Source organism: Corvus kubaryi, unplaced genomic scaffold, assembly GCF_017639235.1.
Source record: "Corvus kubaryi isolate FWS band 111438036 unplaced genomic scaffold, C.kubaryi_AGA036_p1.0 124, whole genome shotgun sequence".
NCBI classification, from domain to species: domain Eukaryota; kingdom Metazoa; phylum Chordata; class Aves; order Passeriformes; family Corvidae; genus Corvus; species Corvus kubaryi.
Window position 1 is genome coordinate 1,398,600 of NW_024580659.1, and position 23,929 is coordinate 1,422,528.

Consider the following 23,929-nt stretch of genomic DNA (forward strand, 5'->3'; position numbering starts at 1 on the left):
TGCCCATCCTGGCAGGCTGTCAGCGAGGCCACTGTCGCTCTTACCACTGCCTGCTTGATTATCCCTGACGCTGCACTGTGCTTGACATCCTCCTAATGTAATATAGACACCACGATGATTACCATCATTGCAAGGACTATAAGCACCAGACGATGAAATTTAACAACAGTAGGTGCAGCAGTGATGAGGGGTGAGATGGAAATCGTGCTGTCTCTGCTCTCTGCCTATGGCCCTGAGAAGTCTCCATGTTCCAGCAGGATCTCTGGAGTCTGGCACTCCTTTTCCCTGTTACCCAGCCAAAGTGTTCTGTGCTTGGCTTGGACTATCTCATGGTGCTCTTGTTGGTCATTTATATCACTGGGCAATTCTCTTCAAGGCTCCCTCTTCATCAGAGGGGTCTGCTCTGTGTACACAAGGCAAAAGCAAGTCTGCCCAAGGGTTCTCCCCTTTCCTCTTCACTCATACTCTGAGCTGTGGGGAAATGGTAGGACCCTGCAATAGGTGAGACGAGACTCAAATTGCGCCAGACTGATGCTTGTCTGAGGGAGACCAACAGATCCTGAAGCTCCAGGAGAAGCTCTAGACAAGCATCTGAGCAAGCAGTGCCTCTCAGGGCAGGTATCCTGCTGCAGTATTGGCTGTACCAATGAATTCCTTTTGCAGACACCATATCTGGGTCACTGTACGACACTGATCCCAGGCATGGGTCTGGCTGCAGCAGCTTGAAGTATAACCCTGAGCAGAGACCTTCCCTGCCTCCCATAACAATGCTGGCTAGGAAAACTCTTTTGTTTTCCTGCTTGCTGGTCTTTGTGGGGCATGACATGGCACAGCCCCATTTCTGGGGCGTGAGGGTTATCTTAGGTATGGGTGGCTGTTGTGCCTGCAGAGATGTGGATTGGTCTTTGGCCTCCCTCACCTGGAGCACCCCAACTTTGAGGTGGAACACTCTGGGAGCAGGAAGGCAGCTTCTCTGTTGCTGCATGTAGTACTTTGCTCTTTTGCAAACATGCCAGGTTTGCACTGTGATTAAATGCTGCTGTTTGGACTGCAGCTGTCCAAACCTGGTATATTGGATTCATACAGGGGTGGAGAAAAAAATTAATTTCTGGAAAATGAATATTACCCAGATCAGATGCCTTTCCAGCAGGAGCCGGAGCACCACAGCTTCTCCCTGCTTGGCCCTGAGCACACCCCAGCTGGGGTTTGAGCTGTGGGTGCAGCTCTGTCTTGGCCCAGTGGGGCTGAGAGCTGCTGGGGTTACCAGCTGCTCTGTTGGGGTTCAGCTTTGTGGTTGCTGTTGTTCTTGAGGAAGGTGATGGGGGGAGTCTTGGCATGGAGGCGATGCTGTGCAAGCACAGTGCAGTGCTGCCCCTCTGATTTTGGGGAAGAGCTGCTTCCTAGAAGATGTGAAATGGGGCTGGGGGTAGAGGGAATGAGAAGGGAGGGGTCTACTTTGGGTTACAGGTGTACCCCACCATCCCTGCCCTCCCATCAGTGTCCTCCCTCATGTCCTGGACAAGGAGGCTGGAGACAGTTGGCAGGGGAGGTCAATGCCCGTAGGAGACAGGAAGGCTGAGGAGACCATTTTTACTTTCTAGTGGTGCTTTACAGGGAACTCTCCTGAGATTTGTTATTTTCCTTCACGTTTTATCATTGGATACCTTGACCCATGGGAAGGTGTTGGGCCCTCTCAGTGGCAGCTCATCAAATGGTGATTTCTGCACTTATGGGAGTACTTCTGCACCCATTCCCTTCTCAGGCTGCCAGGTTTCAGGTGCTGGGTGAGCTGACAGGGAACTGGGGAGAGGAAAATGCTTTCTCTAAACTCTGACAGCTCCTTGAATATATAGGCACAGTGGGAATTAATGGCAGGGATGAGCATCATTTACTGTGCATTAGGAGCAAGGCAAACAAGTGAATTTAGAGAATGGGTGTTTCAAGGCAGTCTCAGATCTGCCTCCTTGGCTGTACAGGTGCTGCTGGGAACATGTGCTGGCAGCTGGTTGTGTTACCAGCTTTGCTTTTAAGTGAGGCCACTTAGCACTTCTGGGCTAGTTTAAATCATTTTTGTGGCTGTTTGTAATTGCACTATGCTTAGGAGTATTTGGGATTGAATTTTTCACATTGCAGGTTGTCTTGAACAGTTGGATTTTTCTTCCCCCCACCTGCCACTCTTTCGTTTTTTTCCTTTGCTTTTATTTTGTTTCTGCTCAGTACTTTCTGTTGTTTGGCTGCTGTTAATATTCCCTCCCACTCCCCTTGCTCTTGCCACTTTATTAGTTCACTCTCAGCATCCACTGCTGGACTCCTTTCCGCTGCCAGGACTGGATCTTCTGCTACTGCATCCAGCTTCAGCCCCTCCCAGATTTTTTTATTGAGATTGCAGTTCATAATGTGGTCTCAATCCCTGTCCTCTGAGTACAACAGCTTGATACAAGGGCATTACTTCTTGTTTCAGCGTGGCTGGAGCAGTGCAGGATTTGGCTTTGCTCGTGTCCCTGCATTGCCACCCACCTGCCCTGCCTGTCAGGGAGGCTCTGAAGGGATAGGGCCTGTTACTCAAGGTATTGCCAAATAAAACCCAGTCTGCCAAGAGCACACAACCTGCACCCCTTCTCCCCGAGGGTGCCGACACAGCTGGGTGTGAGGGTACGAGCATGGAATCAGAAGCAGCAGTTCCTTGACTCCGAGGTCACCGGTGTTACAGATTTCAAAACCAGGTCCCAGAGCACTGGATCACAGGAGAATTTCAATGAGAATGGCTTTCTCATCTGGACAAAACTAAAGGTTTTTGCCATCACTGAGGAATGTTTGGGATGTCTTTGGCCAGAAAATCCTACCTTTGATTCAGCTCAAGGAAAAATCCAGTATGGGAAATGTCACCTTAGATAAGTAAAACCTGGCTATGTTCTGAACAACCCAAAGCAAAATGCTACAGTGGAGACTGTGAAGTTCTCTGAATTGCCTGGAGCCCCCACCATTCATTCCCCTGCCTGTCTGGGACATTCTCATGCACGTATGGTCACTGTTAATTTGTCTTGGATTGTTCTAATTAACGCTGGTGAACTGTTCAGCCACGAAGACTGCAGAGCTCTGCAGCTGCAGAGAGGGCTGGAGGAACAGCTCCTGGTTTCTTTTTCTGTTCTCCCTTGTGGACAGGCACCGTTTCTGTCTGTAACCAATAGGAGCCAATTTTTTGTTTCATAATAGGAAAATACTAATGTCAGGACTCCCTCTGTACCCAAAGCTTTCTCCTTGAAGATTGCTCCTCTTTGCTTTCCTAATTGCTGCTGCTCAGCTGGAGGTATCCCGCATCTTCCAAGCGCATGACTTTGTTGTGCTGTTACTTACCAAGGGGAGAAAAAGTGTGAGAGAATATTGCTTTGTGTCAAGTTTCCTCGCTTTAACCCTTTCTGTGCTGATGTGGGGAGTTCTTATCTAGTGCAGGATGTTGTGCTGTTGGCAATATAAGCTTTTTGGTCTGAAGCTCGGGGTGTGATGGAGCTCTGATGTGAAGAACATCTAGAAGTCATATCCTGAGCTGCATCAAAAGCAGGTTGAGGGAGGCGAGTGATTCTCGCCCTCTGCTCTGCTCTGGTGAGGCCTCATCTGGAATACTGCATCCAGCTCTGGGAGCCTCAACATAAGAAGCAGGTGGGAAGTGGTCCAGAGGAGGGCAATGCATATGACCAGAGGGCTGGAGCACCTCTGCTATGAAGAAAGGCTGAGAGAGCTGGGAGTGTTCAGCCTGGAGAAGAGAAAGCTCTGGGGAGACCTAAGAGCCCCTTCCAGTGCCTAAAGGGGCTCCAAGAAAGCTGGAGAGGGACTTCGGACAAGGCCATGGTGTGACATGACAAGAGTTAATGCCTTCACACTGCAAGAGGGGAAGTTGAGATTAGATATTAGGAAGAAATGAATTACTGTGAGGGTGGAGAGGCCCTGGCACAGGTTGCCCAGAGAAGCTGTGACTGCCCCATACCTGGGAGTGTCCAAGGCCAGGTTGGATGGGGCTTGGAGCAACGTGGAGTAGTGGCAGGTGTCCCTGCCCATGGCAGGGGATTGGAACAAGGTGTTTTTGAAGGTCCCTTCCAACCCACACCATTCTATGAAATAATTTCTTCTGGAGTCTGGGAATGCCTCTTAAATGTCTTCTCTTACTAAAGCATCCTCTTTGGAGTCCCTATGCTCACAGCGTGATCACTTGCAATAACACAGGAGTTGACAAATTAATGGAAGGTGTGGGTGGTTTGGGGACCAAAGTGATTGGGTGAAGCCCGTTTCAAACAAGTCAGATTGTCAGAAAACTTAATGCTTGGGGTTGCCTTTCCTTGAAGGCTGACAGGTGTGGAGCATGCAGGAGCAGAGCCTTGGAGAGGGTACTGGAGCCATGCTCCATGTGTCTCTTAGGGACTGAGGAGTCAGATGAGGATTACAGTTGTCTCTTGGCTCATGGGCCATGTTCTTGCAAGTCAGTAACCAGAAAAATTCACAGAAGTTCTGTTTTCTCCAGAACCCTCAGAAATGAACAGATCTGAGTCTTTTGTATGCTGTTCCACTGACAGAGGTGGGATGGGTTACTGTCCTGGCAGCCAGGGTAGGTGACCTGAATCCCTTGGGGCTTTTTGGGGGGGAAAAAGCAGTTGCTGAAGTAGAGCTAGAAGGGAGTAATGTTATATGTGGACAAAAGGCTGCTGGAAGAAACTGCGGTTAGGAATTCCCTAGTGCCATGGAAGAAAGGAGGAGCTTGGGCAGAGCAGGGACCCCACTGAGAGCTGCAAAAAAAAAAAAAGCAAAGTGGAAGCCTAGAGATTAACCCATTAGGTCTGGAGGGACTGTGCACAGCCAAAAGAGCAGACTTGTGCTTAGTCTCTGTCTGCTCCTGTGGCTTCAGCCTCAGAAACTGCTTTGTTTAACCATGAAAGGAAAAGGGAGGTTGGAGTTGAGGAGTGTCTCTGCTCTGGCTCTTGAATGCATTGCCAGCTGCCTTCAGCAAGTGGAGTTGCTGTCTACTTCAGCTCATTATAATGTCTGGAGAAAGAAGAGGGGGAAGTAAGTAGTTTCCCAGCATTTTAGAGGGTCTCATCCTGTTCCTGAGCTGGTGATGTGCCACTGTCCAGGTCCTGGGCACCTGCCTGCCTGTACCTTTACTTTTGCTGGCTCTACCAAGAGCAATAGTTGTGTTGGTATGAGCCTGGTGGGTGTCTCTGGCCGAGCCTCTCCTTAGTCCTGGGTGAAATGGAGGAGGTTCTGAGTACGTGTTTGTCATGTGGAAGCTGGTTGTTTACTGTTTGTGTTTGGGTGCTGCTTTGAAACCCAGGGCAGATGTGTCATGAGAAATGGCTTCTGCACCCCCTGGTCCCTTCCTTTGTTCTCATGGCCAGGTCTGCAACAAACCACCACTTACAGGCAGAGTCTTTCACTTGTAATGAAGCTCCAGCAAAGAGAGGGTTTTGTGTTGTGGGAAGCATGATTCAGCTCCTAAGGATCATGCAAGCTTGGGTAGGTGCCAGACATGCTTAGCATGGAATTCTCAGTTAAGCATGGAGTCTGCTACCTCCTTGGGGAGGTCCAGCCCTCCTTGGAGAGTTCTCTGTTCCCGTATGTCTCCGTGTCTGGAGCTGAAGGTATTTGTAAGTAGCCTGAGGATAAAGAGAGAAGCAGAATCCTATTTGCTTTGTGGTTTTCTTCATGTACCTTACTTAAGAAAGGATAAAGCACGAGGAAATTTTTTTTTTCCGTAATGTCAGATGATGGCAATAAACTCTTCCTTTTGACCCTGTGTTGGTTGCACCTGAGTCTGCAGGCAGGTGGAGTTAACAAGTCACAAAATCATCTGAGGGGTTGGTGGTTGCAAAGACTTGTGGTGGGACTGATTCCTTCTTGTTGGGGCAGTGCTGATGCCAACAGCACTTCCCTTGGACCTGGTGTTGTTCCCTGCAGTTGTGTGATGTGGCTTGGGAAGGGCAGGCCTGTGGGTCAGTGCTGCCACTTCAGGTGCAACGTTCAAATCCAGATAATTGCATTGGCCTTCAGGATAATCCTGGTATAGATTTGTGCCTCTACCCACCACAGCCTGGCCAAGTTCTGGACTGGTTGTAGAAATCCTCATTTCTCGAGGATGACAAATTACTATTGCTTGATGAGAGATGTGGGTTTTATCCTCCTTCATGTGATCCCCTTGTTCCTGTTCCTGGTACCCAGAGCTGCCCCAGTGCTGCCAGGCCCTGCACCCAGCAAGCCCTGCAGGCAGTGCAGGGGGCTGGGGGTGGGCAAGAAGTTGGGCTTGCACTTGCCAAGTTCAGCAAGTGGCTTTGGGGAGGTGGTCAGTGAGCTTTGGGGATGCGTTTGGGCAAGGACGGGCACAGCAGCAAGCGTGATGGCTCTGCCTGTGCCACAGGAGTGGCTCAGCAGAGGCAGGGATGGGCAGCTCAGCTTTTGAGTGAGAGGGTGGGATGCTCATTGCCTGCAAGCGTGAAGGCAGGCAGCTATAGAGCCAGTGGTGTGGGCAGCAGGTTGAATGCATTTCTGTTTTTTCTGGTTGCAAAGCCTTCCTTCTCTTGCTCCCCTCATTTCCAAAGCTTATATTGTTACCTAATCCACATTGCTGGAATTCTCTGTTAGAGGATCAGCTTTTCTGTAGGAAGACTGCTGTACTCCTCACTACTATTGATTGTCTCTTTCTTTTGCTTCCCTTCTTAGATCTACAATGAAAATAGTAACCTGTTTGAAGTCAAGGAGAATGTGCCCAGGAAATTGGTGGAGAAGGTCGCAGGGGACATTGAGAGCCTCTTGGCCAAGAAAGTCCGTGCTTTAAAGGTAAGGAGATGGGCCTATGTGCTGATCCTTTGATGGAGATGCTCAGTTTAAACAAGAGGGTTGATGCTGGCGTAGCATTATGATCTCAGCTTCAAAGTGATTTCTGTGATTGTGTGGCCTTGTCTGGGAACTGCATCCTGCAGCTGGACAGATTCATATGGAGCATGTGAGGCAAGGATGTGTCATGTGGGGATGTACTCTAGGTATCCTCTTGCTTTTTATCTCCTCCCACCATCATGCGAACACCTGAAGGTGCTGCCAGAAGAATGCAAGTGACAGCAAAAGCCTGCAGCAAATCTGATCCAGTCATTTAACTGGGGATGTACTGGAAGCAGAGATACTGCAGTGTCCCTGCTGTCGCTCGTGGAAGTGTTCTGGACAAGTGGAGCTTTTCCTGTTTAGGAGATGATGTGCCTGAAGGGTTTGTGCTGGTGCCTGGGACTTGAGCCCTGTGACTGACTGTGTGTGTGGGTTCCCCTCGTGGGTGTCTGCATACGTTTCCAATCTATTGTCCTATTTTGTAACACTCCTTTTAAAATGAACTCATTTTATCTGTAGTGGAGGAAGGTGATCAATGGTGCCTGCTCAGTAAAAGCCTGCAGTGGCTATAACGAAGTGGCAGCAGGGCCATGCTCTACTACTGGAGCCTTCCTGGGAAGGTGGAGAACCCTCTTCACTGCAGAGGGATATGGAAACTTCACCTCCAGGAGCTGAGGTATCCTCTCCAAAACAGTTTTATCAAGTGGCATGAAACTGTACAATGGGCATCTGGCAGTGTGGCCAGCTGGATGCAGTTTGTAGCTTGATTCACTGAAAGGGCATCTGCAGGGCAATAGACAATGGGAAGGCTTGGAGCAGGTAACCCTGCTGTTGTATCCACAGAGGCACTGTAGCCAAAAAGACTTGGTCATCCTGCAACCCGACAGACAGGGATGGGAGCCCAGGAAAAAGTGCTGTGGTGGCAGAAGGGATATTGCAGTAACTGAGGTGTAACTAAGGCAGTGAGAGTTTGGAAGTGAACTGTCTCCACAGTGGGTAAGAGGGAGCTTGGAGAAGGTATGCAAAAGGAATCATAGGACACCCATGTGGGCCAGGGGGATCTCAAGACTCAAGACAGGATCTCAGTCAAGGGTGGTCAAAGTCTGCCCTGAGTGTCCAGATGGTGTGAGGTTGTCCACAGAGCCTGACAAAGATGGTAACTGTAGGGACTTGGGTGAAGAAGATTGTTGAAAGAAGGTTGTTGTTTACTTAATTCCTTACTCTGGGAAGTAAAGAATAATCCTACTTGGGAATCACACCAAGTGTTTTAGCTTGAATGGAAGAAGCTGAAATGGGACTAAAGAGGTGTAAACTGTCAGCACTGCATTTGGGAAGTGAAAATCAGGGAGACCAATTTTCTTTTTAACGTGAACTTGCACCTTTGTGCTCATATAGTTTGTGTGCACACTTGAGCATATATCATACTAAATGTTCCAGAGATGTGCAGCACCTATAGATGCTGGAGAAGACACAGGTGACAGAAGGTTGTTGCAAACTCAATATGCACCTGGACAACAACATACGGCTCCCATGTGATGCACAGGGTAATAAGTTACACAGCAGGAATGTGCTGAGTGGTTCCACTGTGACATTTGAATTTCAGCTCATCAGTCACACTGTTTTCTTTGCCCTTTGCTCTGAGTCACACAGACTTATAGAGAATTTGTACATATTTTGGTGCTAGATCAAGGGTTGAACTGTGCCCGTGGTACAAATAACCTTTTTTGTCTTCCAACTGTCTTCCTTTTTATGTTGGGTTTTGGGCAGGACTCTCTGGTGTGCTGTGAAGGGCTCACCTGATGCTGGACCTGACACGGGAGTGATTCTGGCAGTACTGGTTAGGTAACAGCACGTGGCACTGTCTTTATAGCAGAAACAATGATCCCTTGACCTAAATTAGTCTTTCAAAAGGACTCCTTCAGAGTACACTCTCAGAGCAGACTTTTACATCCACTTTCCATGTAAATTCTTGACATTCTGGATTGGTGGTACTAACAACAAAATCTGGAAATGGGGAAGTTGATGGAGGAAGAGAAATTGAATCTTCTAAATTTCTTCCACATTTTGCTGAGCTTCTTTGAAGCAGTGGGGCTCCCATAGCTCCTTCCATTCTCCTGCCTGTTTTCTTCTGTCTCAGCTCTCCCTTTAGTTGAATCATCTCTTCTGGAGTCATTTCCTCCTCTTCTCTCATGACTCACAAGAGTGATGATGACTTCTTGAAACATATTTTTTAGCATTTGAGTCAGGTGGGGCTCCATGTATTGGTGGAGGGCAGGTGAAGAGGGAGAAATGGAGCCTCTCCTTGATGTGCAAATTGCAGTGTCACTCGTGTGCTCACTCTCCTGAGGAGACATCCCTGTCTCCTTTGCTGCAGGAGAGAGAAGGGATGCTGTTTGGGCCTCAGTGGGGCTTTGTAGGAAGATGCTCACAAGCCTTTGGGCGCACACCATGGGTGCACAGCTCAGAGCACTGTTCTGATTAGGTGGTGATTCAGTCCAGTCATCAAAGAACCTGTTCTCCTCTAAGTAAAAATATTAATGTGTCTTTATTAAACTGTATGCAGAGCATTTATTAATACAGTTTCTTACCTTTTGTGTTGCATTTCTAAGAGGCAGAAATCAAGCACAAGGAAACTGAGCCCGTCTGGCCCTGACAGCCATGGTGCAGCACTGTGGCATGGATCTGGCACTAACAGGACACTCTGATTTCCCATGTGCGTTTTGGAGGCGTGCTGGAGCCAGGGGTGTGTGGCAGAGAGGGTAATTGCTTCCTAAAATAAGGCATCTACAAGGGGCTGGCTATTTGGATGCTGTCTCTCCTTTTTTGTTCCAGAACATCATATCAGATGACAATCTCATCATGGGACAAAAACTTCTTAGGAAGATGTTTTTGCAATCCCCACCTGTTCCACCTGGCATTAGAGTATCTACAGCTGGATCCTGGGGGACTTCTACCCCATGTCCCACACAATGGCTTCTGTTGGATGTGGATTTGCATCAGCACTAATTGCCTTTCCCAGTGTCCTTTGTCTATGACAATTTCATTGCTTCAAGCCTGGCCTCCCAGTCACCTTTGGGCTCTGTAGCTCCAGCTGCTTTTTATTCGCAGTCTTTAACAGGAGGGGAGGTAAAAGAGAGGGCCTTCAATACAAAAATGCATCTAATTTCCTTTGAATTGGAAGTAAAAGACTAATGTGGAGTGACTCCTGAAGGAGATGACATTACATTTACCCAGTGTATTGCATTGTGGGGAAGTTGCAGAGCTACAGGTGAGGTGTAAGGAAGCAATAGGTGTGTTCCTGGCTGGGTGGGAGTTTAATGGGCTGCACTTGTCCACACTCATGAGCTTGTCCTTGTTAGGGCTAAAAAAACCACCTTTTGTAAGATGTGGAAAGGAACAAGGTGGCAGGTGACCAAATGACTACAAATCCCCCTTGGGTTTTCCTTGTGCTGGGAATCACAGCTGGCTGGCTCATGGCTTGACATCATCTGAGACTAGAACTCAGCAGGTTGGTTTTTTGCCAAGTAGATTTTTTGTCACTTTTTCAACTTTATTTCCTATCTCCTCTTCAGTTTTTCAGTGTGTTCAGGCCCCTCTTTGCCTTTGTATGTGCCCATAGAGATATGTACAGGCTGGGGCTTCTTTGGGAGCTTGTTTAGGAGCCCAGATGTTGGAGTTTGCTGTTAGTGAAGCACAGAGTGAGCCAGGGAAAAGCCATCACCTGAGGGTGTGCATGGTGTGTGTCAGATTCCCAAACCCAAGGGGCATTTTTTCTTTCTTTTAGAATACTATGTGAAGTACATGAGTGATGCCTCCAGGTCTATTCTTTCCTGAAGCTCTGCAGACTGGGGGAGAAGGAAGTTGTGATTGGATGGAGGAGGAGGCTGAGAGGTGGAAATTTTAGATCCTAGGATATGTTTTAAGATTGTTTCTCCTTTTTATGCAGTTCTTGTGAAGGCTGCTTTTGGATGCTGACTGCTTCATTCTTCACATATTTAACCACAGACAATTTGCTTTGCCTTCTTAGAGCGACACATCCCACAGTTTACTGAGTGGGTTATGCCCTGAAGTGAACTATTCATGTACTGTGACCAGCCTAAAGACTACTGTCTGTGCTGGTGGCCTTCCCCCATCTCCAAAAAGAGGCCTCCTGATCCATGGAACATGGTCTGGCTGCCTGCAGGCTCTGGCGTTACCCTGATGGTGACATGATTGGCCTGATATTTTTTCCATAGAACTGATTTAGTTCTGCAAGTTGTGCAGCACCGGCACAATCTTTTGAATTAAGGTGGAGTTTGTTGCATTTCCTGTGGACCCCAGCTGTGTGCAGTATCAAATATGATGTGTTGAACAGAAGTGCAGCAAAGTGGCATCTTGTGTATCAGAGAATTTATAAAGTGTGCTGTGTACATCTGTGTGTATTTCACATAGATGTCTGCCTGTGCAACAGGTTTGGTGCACCTTGTGTGGCTCTGGTGATGAGAGCACTAACAGCACTTACCAGGAGTGGGAGGAGGGTTTGGGAGTTTTTTTTCATTGTGTTTTTGTGAAATTGAATAGCATTTTTTTGTTGCTGCGTATTTAGCTCCAGTGTGGAATGAGCATCTGGGGGAAAGCAGGGGTTTGGTAGGAGGGCTCTGTGGTAGGAGGGTTCAAGGTTCCTGTTCCTTCAGCTAAGGTGTAGGAGGTCACAATATATTTCACTCAGTTTTTACTGTAACTGGAGTGGTAAAATCTACACTTGGCATTAGACATTTTCTTTTGGCAGAAAAAAGAATACAAAGGACAAGACTGGGGATTTCCTGTATTTTGAAAGCATCCTGCAGGGAAATCTGGCTGGGTTTCCTGTGGCTGCAAAGCCTGGGGAAATGTGGCTGTAGGTGCTCCCATCTTCCTTTACCTCAGATCCTAAGGGAAAGAGGCTGGAAGAGCTGGGATTTGGCACACAGAAAAGGTGATTGGTCTGGAGATGAGTAAGGCTTGGGGTTTTGTACTGCCTTAACCCTATTTTGCTGTTTTGTCTCCTATTTCCACCCCTCAGCCTTGAGTTTTCCCACTTACTGGCATTTTTTCTTTCATGTTTCTTCTGAAGTGTTGATGCAGTAAGTATGTGGCCATGCTTTAGCATCCTGTGATGGAGGGTGAGGTGAGAGTTTGGTGTGTTACCACAAAGTACTGACCAAATCAGGTTCTCAGGGTGAAGCTGGTCAGTGGGTGCATTACAGGAGGGAGGAGCTCAGGCCAGTTATGCTTTTAGTCCTGGTTGAACACTCAGTGCATTACTGCTCAACTGGGACTGGTTCCAAGCTCCATTTGAGCCTGGCACAAGCATATATCAAGAGTGCAGAGGGGATTTAATTGGACAGGTTTATCCCTTTAACAATTCTGATAGCCCTGAGATTTCCCTTGCAGGTATGCGGTGAATTAAGTCTTTATCAGTTTCTGCTCCCTGATAGGGACAATAAAAGATGTCATTTGTCTGATGAGCTGCAAAAATTGGCATACAACAAAGCATCTCTCAGCCCAGTTCAGAGCATCTGTCCTCTCTCGGCAGCAGAGGCACTGACCTCTGTTATGGCATGGGCTGGTAGGAAGTCATCAGGAAATCTTCCGTCCTTCACTGTTGGGGTTGTTGCTGTCCTCTGGTCTTGATGGCAGGCAGCAAAGGGGGTCAGCATTCAGCAGGAGCAGCTCTGGGGTTGTACTGGATTTCTCCTTTGCTTCTGGCAGAGCGAGGTCATGTTGCCATCTCCCTGCCTCGCAGAGCTGTCTGAAGGATGTTGTTCCAGGTGCTCACTGGCCAAGTCATTGATGTGTTTAACTGGAGAGGTCCTAGGCTAGGAGAGGGAGACCCTTCTGAGCTGCAGTGCACTGGGGGTTCACACTGGCTGGCAGCATGGGGTGCTGCTCCTGCTGTCCTCGTGGATTTCCCTCTGCAGTGTGGTACAGCCCTGGGTTTGGCCTGTGGGGAACTTCTGGGCATGTCAGGCGGCTACCAGTGGTCATGCTGTGGCCTGCTGGGTCCCAGCTAAGGGACACATTACCTGTCTTGCCTAGGCAGCAAAATGGAGTAGGAGAGAGGGAATAAACATAGCTCAGGTGAGCTCAGACACAGCATGTGGGTTTGGTGAGATGTGGGGCTTCATTGCCTCATGCACTCCTGCACCATTCCAGCTGCATGGCCATGGACAGGAGCTCTTGAGTTGGAGTAAGGACCACAACCAGCATCAACCTTGCGCATGCTGAAGTACAAACCATTTAAAGGCAGGACCTCTGTGCTTCCTTATTTCATAGGGCCAAATCCAGCCCTCTTCCTGCTTCTTTGCTAATTGCTGGTTGGTGGCTTTTGTTTTTAATTCCATTTTTAATTTGCTCCTAATCAAATCCTGGCTGACAGTCCCTGTGTGTTTGTTTATTTATTTATTTATTCATTCGTGCATATGTGTGTGTGTGTGTCTTCTCCTGCCTCACAATTGTTCTTGTGCTGGACCTGCTCCAGTAATCCAATTTGAATCCAATCTCCCAGGTCTGGAATTCTAATTTACAGATTGCAGACGGGAGTCAAACAATGCCCACACACCAGGATGGGGGTTGATTGTCTAATCTAATCAGGGACAATCAGATGTTTGTAACAAGTCTATCAAACCTGTATTGGGCCAGTTTGCTGAGCAATGTAACCAGCTTTCTTAATAGCGCTAACATGATTTAGGGCTTCCTGCACTTTCATGTAGATTACATTGAACATTTCCCTTTCTTCTCCCATGAACACTTGGCAGCAGCCCAGCCCGATGGGCTTTACAACTTGGTGAGCTGCTGGGTGCACTCTGGGGCAGCAGAGGTTTGCCAGGACCCAGGGGGCTGCTGCCTCCCCCAGCACCGCTGCACACTGAGGATGATCCTGTTTTGTGGCACACGTACAAGGAAGGGACTCAGTGCCACCAGTGCATCTGGAGTCACAGATGGGGGAGTGAAAAGCGATGGTCCTGACCTGATACACTGTTCAGTAAGTCTCCACAGCAGATCCCCAGCCCCATGCGTGGCTGCTGGTGAAGAACAGATGAAGAAACCTTTGTCCTCTCTTGCCCTTGGCAGACTGGGGCTGTTGTTTCTGGTTCTTGGTATAAGAAGTCTGGACAGTTGCTGTTTAAAGAAAACACCTGTCCGGGTGGGTTTTTTTATGCCCTTTCAAGGCCTGAAGCAAAAGAGGATGCAACACCTCTGCAAAGATGATGTCTCTCAGTATAGCTCTCCAACCCAGAGTGGAGCTTCCTTACTTACCCTGTGCAAATAAATACTTGCCTGACTTTGCCCTTCCCGAGGACCAAAATATCTATCTGGTCTCTTACCCTGTCAAGAGGTGAGCTGGTTCTCATGCTCCAGGTCTGTACCACTTAGCTCTGCACGCGATGCCTTTGCCCGGGGATTTATTTTAGGCTCACGGCTTCCTCCCTGCCCCAGAGCATCTTTCCTTGGCAGGCCCTGTGTGCTGCACTCATCCCTGAGGCAGGCGCGCCGCAGGGAGGGAATCGTGGCTCGCTGCCGCTGCCGGCACAGCAGCCGGGGCTGAGGTTGAGGGGCTCGGGTCACAGCCGTGCTGGGAGCTTTAGCTGGGCTTTTAGCCTGAGCAAAGCTTGCCCTCATGCCCTCTCTGAGCACTGCCAGGCTGGTTTGCACGCACAGGCAGGAGGAATGGGAACCTTTCTTTGAGGGTTTAATTGCTGTGCGTGCCTTGTCTTCCTGCGCTCTGCACCCCACGCTGTGAGGAACACAGACACCTCTGAGACCAAGTGAAGAGAAGGATGAAATAGTCCTTAGAGGGTGTTTTACTTCCCTTCCTCACACGGTGTTGTGTATTTGACAGCAGTTTGCATGTTGGTTTTCAGTTTTTCCTGGTTTTTTCCAGCCCAGGAGCAGCGCTCCTAGCAGAGGTGGAGGTGACTAAAGCCATTGGTGTGGGCAGGGGATTTGCAGCGGTTGTAGTGCTTGGCTGTCTCAAAACTCGGATCCTTCAGCGTGGTCCCTACCCTCTCACGCTCCTGAGGCCTGGCAGGGCTGTGCTCTAAGAGGAGGCATTTGGGGGTGGTTGAAAGGGTAAAAGCAGATGGGTATGACTTATTGGTCTATCTGTGAAGATAGATATAGATATAAACTGGTGACTGATGCAGAAGGGGAGGAGGTCTCTGAGGGAATTAGTGCTCGGGAAAGGAAGTACCATTTAATTCTTTATAGAACAACCTTTAAACATGATTGGGAAGATGTGCTTGCAGTGATAGCAAAATAAAAGAAACCATGTCACTGAAAAAGGGATTTATTTGAATTTTCTTGGTTAATTTTGGCATGAGAAAATGCATTTCCATGGCAGTTTGGTACCTGGAGTTGCTTCTGCGCCGTGTCCTGTGACTTTGTAATCTGTGTGTGGTGGGAGAGGGTAAGAAGGGGATCTTTATTTCCCCGGCGTTACGTGTAGGTTTGCATGGAGTATGTGCTTCTGCACTTACAGATGTGCTTTCAGTCCCTGAAGGTTTAGCCCCTGCCCTCCATGATGCTGTACATCCTCAAAGAGCTCTCTGAAGCCCAAGATCTTGGACAGAAAAACCTCCAACCAATTTATTCTTGTTTAATGTTTTTCCCCTTGAATGTTTCAGATGCATGATTTGGGGTAGAAGGCTCTTATATCAAATGGGAGTAACTGACCTGGGACAGTGAATCATTTTGAGTTCATTTCTGGTGGAATGAGGATTATTTTTTTAAGGGTTTCATACTCAGGCTGAACTAAAAATCAGCTATTTGTATAGCTGTGTTTACAGCCAGGTAGCTAAGTTAAAGTCTACTGACTGAGGGGGTGGAGGCTTGGTCCTGGAGGTTAATGGACTTGCATGAAGCTTTGTCTCAAAAGCTCTCCTCAAATCCCACCTTTTTAAAGAGAAAAAAAGAAAGTAGATTTATCAAGTTTCATTTCTGCAGCCCCCAATCCCCAGATCAGCTTTGGCTCAGTTTATCTCAGTAGGTCTCTGCACAGGAGTGACTTGAATAGCAGGGCTGGCTGCAGGTGAGGAGCAGGAGGCAGCCCCCAAGGTGCCTTCCATGATCAGTATTTAGCTTGGCTCTGGGCATGTGGTGCTGTGCTGTGACACAGGGGCTGGCACAGAGTGTGCTCCCTGCACTGGGATGGTGCCCACCAGGACCCTGCTTTCTGTCCCCATGGATTTGCTTTGCATCCCCCGAAGCTTTCATGGGGCGAGTCTGAAATCCATCAGCATCCTGCCCTACCCCATAGCAAGGAGCTATTATATATTCCCAGAGCAGCTGATGTCCATTAAATGTTTGAGTGACACTACAACAATGTGTAAAATATCAGTGATAAGGATCTAGCAAATCTTAATAAAAAAAAGGCGACAAGAATGTAAATTGCACATACAATTGTGATAAAGAGCCAGAGATAACATTAAAGAGATTGTATCAATTTAATGCAAGTTTCGTGCCAAAGCCTGTCATCTGCTCTTTGAAGAGGAGTTGTTGGGAGCTGTGCTATTCCAGCAGCCAGTGCTCAAATCATCCCAGTGCTCTGGAGTGGCTGTCCCTGCAGCCAGTGTGCTCCGTGGAAGCTGTCTGCTTGCTGAGGATTAATGGAAACCTTTCCTGCCTCTACAATAAAAATAATGTTCCTTGGAAAAAATAAAGTGCCCTTCTGCCTGCTGGCCTTTGGGTCCCTCAAAATGCAATTAAAAAGCAGCTTAATACAGCCTCGCAATGAGAAATCTGTCAGCGTTCAGAGGCACAATCTGAAGTGAAAGCAACATGAAAAGGTTGTGAGCAAAAATATTTAACAGTGTGCCTGCCTGGTGGTGCTCATGGAGCCACCAGCTGAACTGGGATGTGAGGGGCTGGAACTGGGGTAACTGGGGCAGCTGAAGCAGCTCCACAGACACAGAGCTGGGCTGTAGCAGCGCTGCTGAGGGAATGGGAGCTCCTCCATAACCTAGCCTGGGTTTGTGTGTCTCAGCTTGCCTGTCCCTGCTGCTCTCCTGTTTTCTGGGCTGGCGTTTCTGCTTTGTGTCCTTGGTTTCTGTCTCTCCGCTGCTGTTTAGGGTGTGCTTCATCCTTGAAAGTGGCTAGGTAACAGCAGTAAAGGCTATTGGAAGTACCCTACAGGTTTGATGGGAGGGGTAACTCCAGTTTTCTGTGCAGGGCTGCCAGCTGGAGGTCAGTATTGTGCCTGCCAAAATGTCTTCAGATCATTTTAAAAATTTCAGGCATAATAATGGGAAGTTAATTTTAAATGGTGGTTGGCTGTTTTTTTCTGCAGGCATGATAATTTTTTAAAAAATCCTTTAAGTAAAGCTGGTAATTCCATAGCAAGTGGGGGATTATAAGGGCTGGGAGTGAAATGCGAACGCAGGGCTCCAGTGAGTGCCTGGTTTTTGGTACTGCAAAGTGAACTTCTGTCTTTGGCTGTCCCTTGTTTGCCACTTGTGTGCCACTACCTGTACAAGGGTGAGTTGAAATCCCACCCCAGCTCTACACAAAGAACTGCTGGAGCAACAACAACTTGATGGGAGCAGTGTTTCAGTTGGATGCCAGTAGATGGCACAGCTTTTATATCAGCTAATTATACAGGGAGCCAGTGCTGGTCCGTGCTGTTCCTGTTGTTAATCTGAGCCGTGCCTCACTCTCCACTCACACAGAGGAAGATGTCTCTGCTGGTGTGCCTGTAATTGAGGAAGCTGGATAAGATATGGAAGGTGTTGAGCTTGTCAGCATTGCAGGGCAGTGGGAAACCATGATGGGGAAGAGGAGATAAGAACTGTGTGCTTGGGCGAGTGTGGCAGCAGAGAAGCAAAATTCAAGATAGTAGTAGTTTGGCTTCCCAAGTGCATCCCAGCAAGTGCTGTATTCCCTTAGGGTAGATGTATTTGACTGCTCCAGCTTTATGCATGGGGAAACTGAGGCCTGGAGAGATCATTCTTTGTCTTTGATACACCCAGGAATAAGAGCTGTGCTTCCTAATTAAGTTCTGGAACTTTTAGCTACAAGGTGTCCTTCATGCTTGATTACGACAATAACATCTCCCTGGAGCTCAAAGCTCCTTCTCTCAGCTCTGCTCCTGTTTGGTGCTATTGTTCCCTGGCCACTTGAGGCTTTGAATGTGAATGTTTTTAGCAGTTTAGCTATTTTCTGCACCCTTTCGAAAGAGTGAAGAGTTAACGCACTCTAAATCTTCTCCCTGTGTGATGTTGCCCAGCTGTTTTGCACCTCCCCTCAACCACAGCAGCCCTCTGGCCTGTCCAGGATGGGCATGTGGCTCTTGCTGCAGAGGTGGCCCCTGGAGTTGGGAGGCTTGCTCAAGTGCAGTAAGACAGCCCTGATAGAGGGGGAAGATGCCCATCCCTCTGCAGCCCTGTCCTGGGAGATGTACAGAGACCCCAGCATTAGAGGCAATCTTTCTTCCTACCTTCTGCCTGCTGCAGAACTTCTTTTCACAACTGAAATTGATTCTTGCAAGTGGATGGAAAGGATATATCCCAAATCTTGAGGGCCTGGTGTGCGGGTAGAATATAAACCAGAGTATATGTATGTGAGGCTGTAAATAGAGTTGTCACTCTAAAAGAAATGGGGTTTCTAGTGCTTGTCAGATCATTTTAAAACCGTTTTTATTACTAGATTACATTCTGAGATAAAGTTTATTGTAGCAAAAAAGAGTGAAGGTGTAGGATTTGACTGCAGATTTGGAAACACACTTAAAACTTATGAAGAGTTTTTGAACCTTAGCTGAGGGCAGGCTGTCTACTTCAGGGCTTTCCTCCAGGGCATGTCCTGCCCAGCGCATTTAAAGGATGATCTCTTGATTTTGGTGCAGACTCTGCCCTAGCATGTCACCTTTTATAATCAAGCCATGACAAGCCATGCAGACATTGGCACAGGAGCTCCAGCTCACGAGTCTGTGTCCGGTGTATGGGGCAGAAACCCTTCTAGGGGTCCTGGCTGGGAGTCCTGAGGAACTCCATGTTCCCTGAATGTGACTTTTAACTGCCATAAGGATTTTGTGTCAAAACTGAGGATCAATTCTGGCACGTGTTGACTTTCTTCTTCCCTTCCTCTCCCCCATGACCATTGATCCTAAAATATTTTGTCTAGTTATATCCTTTTTCTATGCTCTCACTTTTAGTGCTACATCTGCAAGCAACAGAAAACACTGTGTAGGTGCCAACTCTTTTCTTAGCTATTCCTTGCAGATACCAGGAGCATCCCTTTTGCTAACCCGGCCTCTTCTGTCTTTTCCTCCTTGTTGTTCCTAGTGGTATTTGTCTACCTTTTATATGTACCAGTGGCAAAATTAATAGGGTGTTGTTCTCCTGACGCAGCATGACAGAGAAAACAGCATCTCCTCCTGCCAGACTTGGGCTTCAGAGTTGTGTTGGTTTGTATCTCCCTGCTCCACCTCCCATCCTAGTTTAGGGGACCACAAGGCACATCACAGACTGGATGCTGGAAGAAGCAGCAGCTTTGCAAGTGCCACCTAAATTCCACAGCTGCTTGCAGGGCAGAAGTAGCTGGAGTGGCAAGGAGAAAGTTGGCTGGATTTAACCCTGAGACTGGCACAGACCTGTGTTTACCATAACCTCTGGCTATTAAAAAACTAGATTTATTTTGCCTACAGACTAATGCAGGTAGTCTGCAATGCCTTGACATTAGAGTTTTTCTGTCTCTCCTACTCCCGCCCCCATCTCAAACCCAGAACCTCTGCAAGGTCCCATTCTGAGTAGCTGCTCTTCTCCCTCTGTGCTGAGCATCCCTAAAACCTGAGTGTAATAGCATCCCTGCTAATTATATCGCTGCAGATTTATTTCATGGTAATATTACAGCTGGCCTCAGGCATCACCACTATCATTGGAAAACATTGAACGATCACAGCTTCTTAGCTGCCTCCATTAAACCTGGGAGAAGCGTCTGGGCCTGTTTATAAGTTTGTCTTTTGATGAGAGCCAAGGATTGATGAGCTGGTGGATGCGAGGTTTGCAGAACATGCCCTGGAGGGAAGCTTCCCTCGTCACGGCAGCCATAAGGTGCAGATGGCGGCAGCGCGAGCGGAATGCAGACACAGCCTGGGAAGTGGGAGCAGGGCGGGAGCGTCACCTTCATCTCGTCGAGGCAGCCCTTGCCCCCTCCCTGGCAGCACCACCCCATGCCAGGGGCTGCACAGCGTTCCATGCAGGATGGCTCCGTGCTCCAAACCAGTGTTGCTGGCAGCTTGCTTGGAGCTGCTCCCAGGGAAAGGGGGCGTTTTGAGCAAGCAAGTGGTCTTGTGATGCTTTCTGCTGACAGTCTTGGAGCTAGGGCAGAAGAAAAGGCACAAATACCAGTGCCACTTTTCAACCAAAAAAAAATGGAGAGAAATAATTCAAGAGTTTTCTCGATGTTTTCCTTGCTAGAAATAAAATCAATCCTGTGACCAGTGTGCTGGGTACCGAGGCCTTCTGCCACGAGCGTAGCTGAAGGTCAGTGCTGTGTCCCCATGGGTGTTCTGTTCTTGGGAGCCAAGCCTGTGGCTGCTTGGTGCTCCAGGCTGTGTCCCTTATGGAACACAGCCAGGGGATGGCTGGAGGTCTGTAGGAGGAAGTATTTGGTGCTGAAGACCTGGTATCCACACTCTGGGTGGGTATAAGAGAGTATTTCAGCATATGTCCCAGTACTGCACAGATTTGCTGTGAAAGGGTGTTTGTCTACACCTGGAGCCTGGCTTGCAGGGATGGGGTGACCATCATCCCCAGTGTGTTGGTCTTCCCCATGGATGCCCATGGTCTCCAAGCAGCAACCTGATGGGAAGAGCAGATTATCACAGATCTGACATCCACCTCATGTGGAAAACACAAGGAAGTAACTTATAGGTCTTGAAAGGGATTTGAGTAAAAGTAGATTAGTTGTTATTGATTTTACTCTGTCTGGCCATAAAGTCCTTTTTGGTTATGGTCCTCCAGCACAGCAGTGAGTGGGCCAAAAGCTTAACTGAAATGGGGTCAATAAATTACATGCAGACAAAAGGCACTTACATTCAGACTGCATCAAGTCTCCTGGTAATTTCAGCGAAACAGGCAGAGCAGAAATATGCTGATAATTATTTAAATTAGACTCCGAGCATTGAATTTTTTTCTTCAAGTAACAGCACTTCAGCACTTGTCCAGATGAGTGCTAATTTACCCAAATGGAAAGGTTTATTAAACATGCCAGCCAGTGCTTTAGTAATATTTAGGACAGCAATTTTGCTTTATTATATCTCTTAACAAAGAGGACACAGGCTTCTTGATCCAGCACCAGAGCAGTCAGGGGATGTTGGGGAAGATCCATGTCAGCTCTGCCTGGTCTCAAATCAAGGTACATTATTTCTGCTTCGATTCTGCCTCTTTGCCAAGTGCAAACCTGGGACTTGATTTGAAAAAAACTTCACTGACTCAGCCAGTTTGAAGGACACTCAAAATCTGGACATCTTCTGGGTGCAGGAGTCACAGCTATGATTTGGAAACGTTGAAGGATGAAATTAAGTTTGCTCCAGTGAAATGGGCCCTGAGCCAGGTGCTGAGGAAGATGAGCCTGAGCTCTTCCTGCTGCCCCTTGCTCACTCTAGGACACGCTTGACAACTGTGTGGTTTTGGGGAGAAATTTGGGTGCATGAAGATGATCCCACCCATCATGTACATCCCTCAATGCCCTGTCATGCCCAGCCTCCTGGTCTTGTTATCATGTGTGTTACTGCCAGGGCTGTCTTTAGGACTAATGCTGGCTTTGCTGGTTCCCTCAGGACTCTAAATTTCATTGGTTTATATATTTGAGAAGAAGCTTCACATATCCCAGTGGACTGAGGTTCTGCTAAAACCTCCTGTAGAAGTTGTCTTCTGCTTTTTGTCTGTGGGTGCAGGTGTTCGGTTCTGTGGCTTCTCCCAGGACACAGGTGGGAAATTAAGACTGCTGGCACAAATTAGAGATAATGCAGAAGTGTCTTAATCTGAGAATCTCCTCACAAAGAGAATGGTTATATGTTGTGAATGCTTCTTGCAGATCCATCCAGGGGAATTTGCTTTTAGGCTTTAAAATTCCTCTGGGTCCTTCAGAATAAAGACCACTACCTCCTTTACATGAGCATGCTCACCAAGGACATGCAGATTACAAATACTGTGTAACATACCAAAATCTAAGTCATACTGTTAATATCTTTACGTTTTGTCTTACATAAATATCTTCTCTCTGTCTTTCCCTGCACAAGATTGCTATGTTAAACTATCACATTGCAAATCTTGTGAGTGCCTGGAGCTCTGGATGCTTGCAAAAGATTTGGCAAGGGATAATTTTCTGGAATTTTGGGTTGTACTTTATTCTAGAGCTTGGATATAGGGTGAAGCCAACAGTGATGGAAAGGGGAAGATTTTGCTTCAAATCCAGGTGTTCTTTTTGTCTTTGGTACCATCAGAGTGATGAGAGGAAAGGCTCTGGCTGCTCTTCTATGCACATGTGGATGTTGGATATCCCACAGGAGAAACAGAAAAGTTGACCATCTCTAAGTCAGAGGCTCTCTAATCTCCACAGAGAGATGGATTCATCCCAGACAGATTGAATACCTTTGTGTCCTGGTGCACTGGAAGTGTGAAAGAGCCCCCAGGAGGAAACATGCCTTCTCTGCTCCCCAGCATGGGTGGACACAAGGCCACGTTCTCTGGGGACCATTGCTGATTCCTTCTCATGTTCCAGAAAGGACAGAGCACTCTTCTGTCACAGCTCCTGCAAGGTGAACATGAAATTTTCAGAATGGGGAAAATGGATGGAAATAATTTGAAAGGAAACTCTTGCTCTGCATTATTGATGATACATATTTTTTAGCATTTGGTGTCCCATAGGGAAGTGTGCTGTGATACCTTATTTGTTTATGGTGAGCCTCAGTATGCTGTGGCCCATCAGCCAGGTTCATCCATCCACAGTAACAGGGATGTGTGGGGAAACAGCTTAGATGAGTCCTTTGAGCTTACACACCTTTAAGAAGTGCAGAGAGACAGGCTGGGATTCAATTTTACTGTTCTAGCACTTTTCTTGCCACCCTGATTGGAAGTGCTTAACCTCATCTTCATTAATCAGTTTGAATTTTATCTAAAATTCATCCTCGATGAAGGTGAATTAGAGTCTGCTGCTCCAATCTTGGGCTGAAAATGATGGCAAGGCGTGCAGGGTTTAGCAGGTGAGTGCACTGCAGCTTGGATCAGAGTGACACTGTATTTGTGGTGGCTCTGTACTGACAAGGCTGGAGGTCTCAGCCATGTCCTGTGTGCTCTGTTCCCAACAGGCCCTACAGGCAGGACGTGAGTGTGACATTGTACCAGTGAATCCCAGTGACACATGGCTGGGGTGCCACAACCTGGAGCAGCAACACGAGTCAGTCACCAGGTCACTGAGGGTGGCAGGGACCTTTGCAGATCATCCACTTGAACCCCTGGCCAAAGCAGGGTGAGCTGGAGCAGCCTGTCCAGGAACTCAGTTGTTCATGGAGAGATTCTGTGATTGTCCTAATTTTACAGATGGGCAGGGTAAGCCCTGGGCAGTGACTTGGCTCAGATATCTGGAAGGTGGGTGCAGGTGGTGAGGGTGAGAAGGTGAAGAAGGCCTTGGGGGCTGCAAGGCACATATGTGTGCTTACTCATCTTTTCAAGAGCTCCTGGCTGTGGTGGTGCTGTCTTTCTATTAAGGAAAATTTTTTTCAGGAATCAAAGCCACTGAGGTCTGTTAGACTTGAAGAGCTTTAAAATCAGAACATAAATGCATCAGAGGGATTTGTCTTCTTCTCTGGCCAGCTCCTTTACTGTTGGATGTTTATGTACAGGAATGAGTGGAAAACAAGGAATGGAAGGGAAGAGGTGCAGTGAGTTCTGGAATTCTGTTAGCATAGTCCTTGGCCTTCCGGTCACCCGTGGAAGTCATCATTCTTCTGAGATTCTCTGTGACAAGGGCTATTGGGAAGTTGTCTACCTCTAATGCTCTGCTGAAGGTCAGCCTTCAGCAGAGGGGGGGACAGTTACACCATTCCTGTCAGGAT

At 47.8% G+C, this 23,929-nt stretch overlaps 1 protein-coding gene across 2 annotated transcripts in view; it reads left to right on the plus strand.

Annotated features, from left to right (window-relative positions):
- The window catches only part of CACNA2D2 (calcium voltage-gated channel auxiliary subunit alpha2delta 2), a 188,529-nt gene that overhangs the window by 54,830 nt on the left and 109,770 nt on the right, over nt 1–23,929 (plus strand). For both annotated transcript variants that reach the window (XM_042018867.1, XM_042018876.1), the window contains exon 2: nt 6,703–6,819. In XM_042018867.1, coding sequence (XP_041874801.1) covers nt 6,703–6,819 — 117 coding nt within the window. The remainder of the gene's footprint in view (nt 1–6,702; nt 6,820–23,929) is intronic.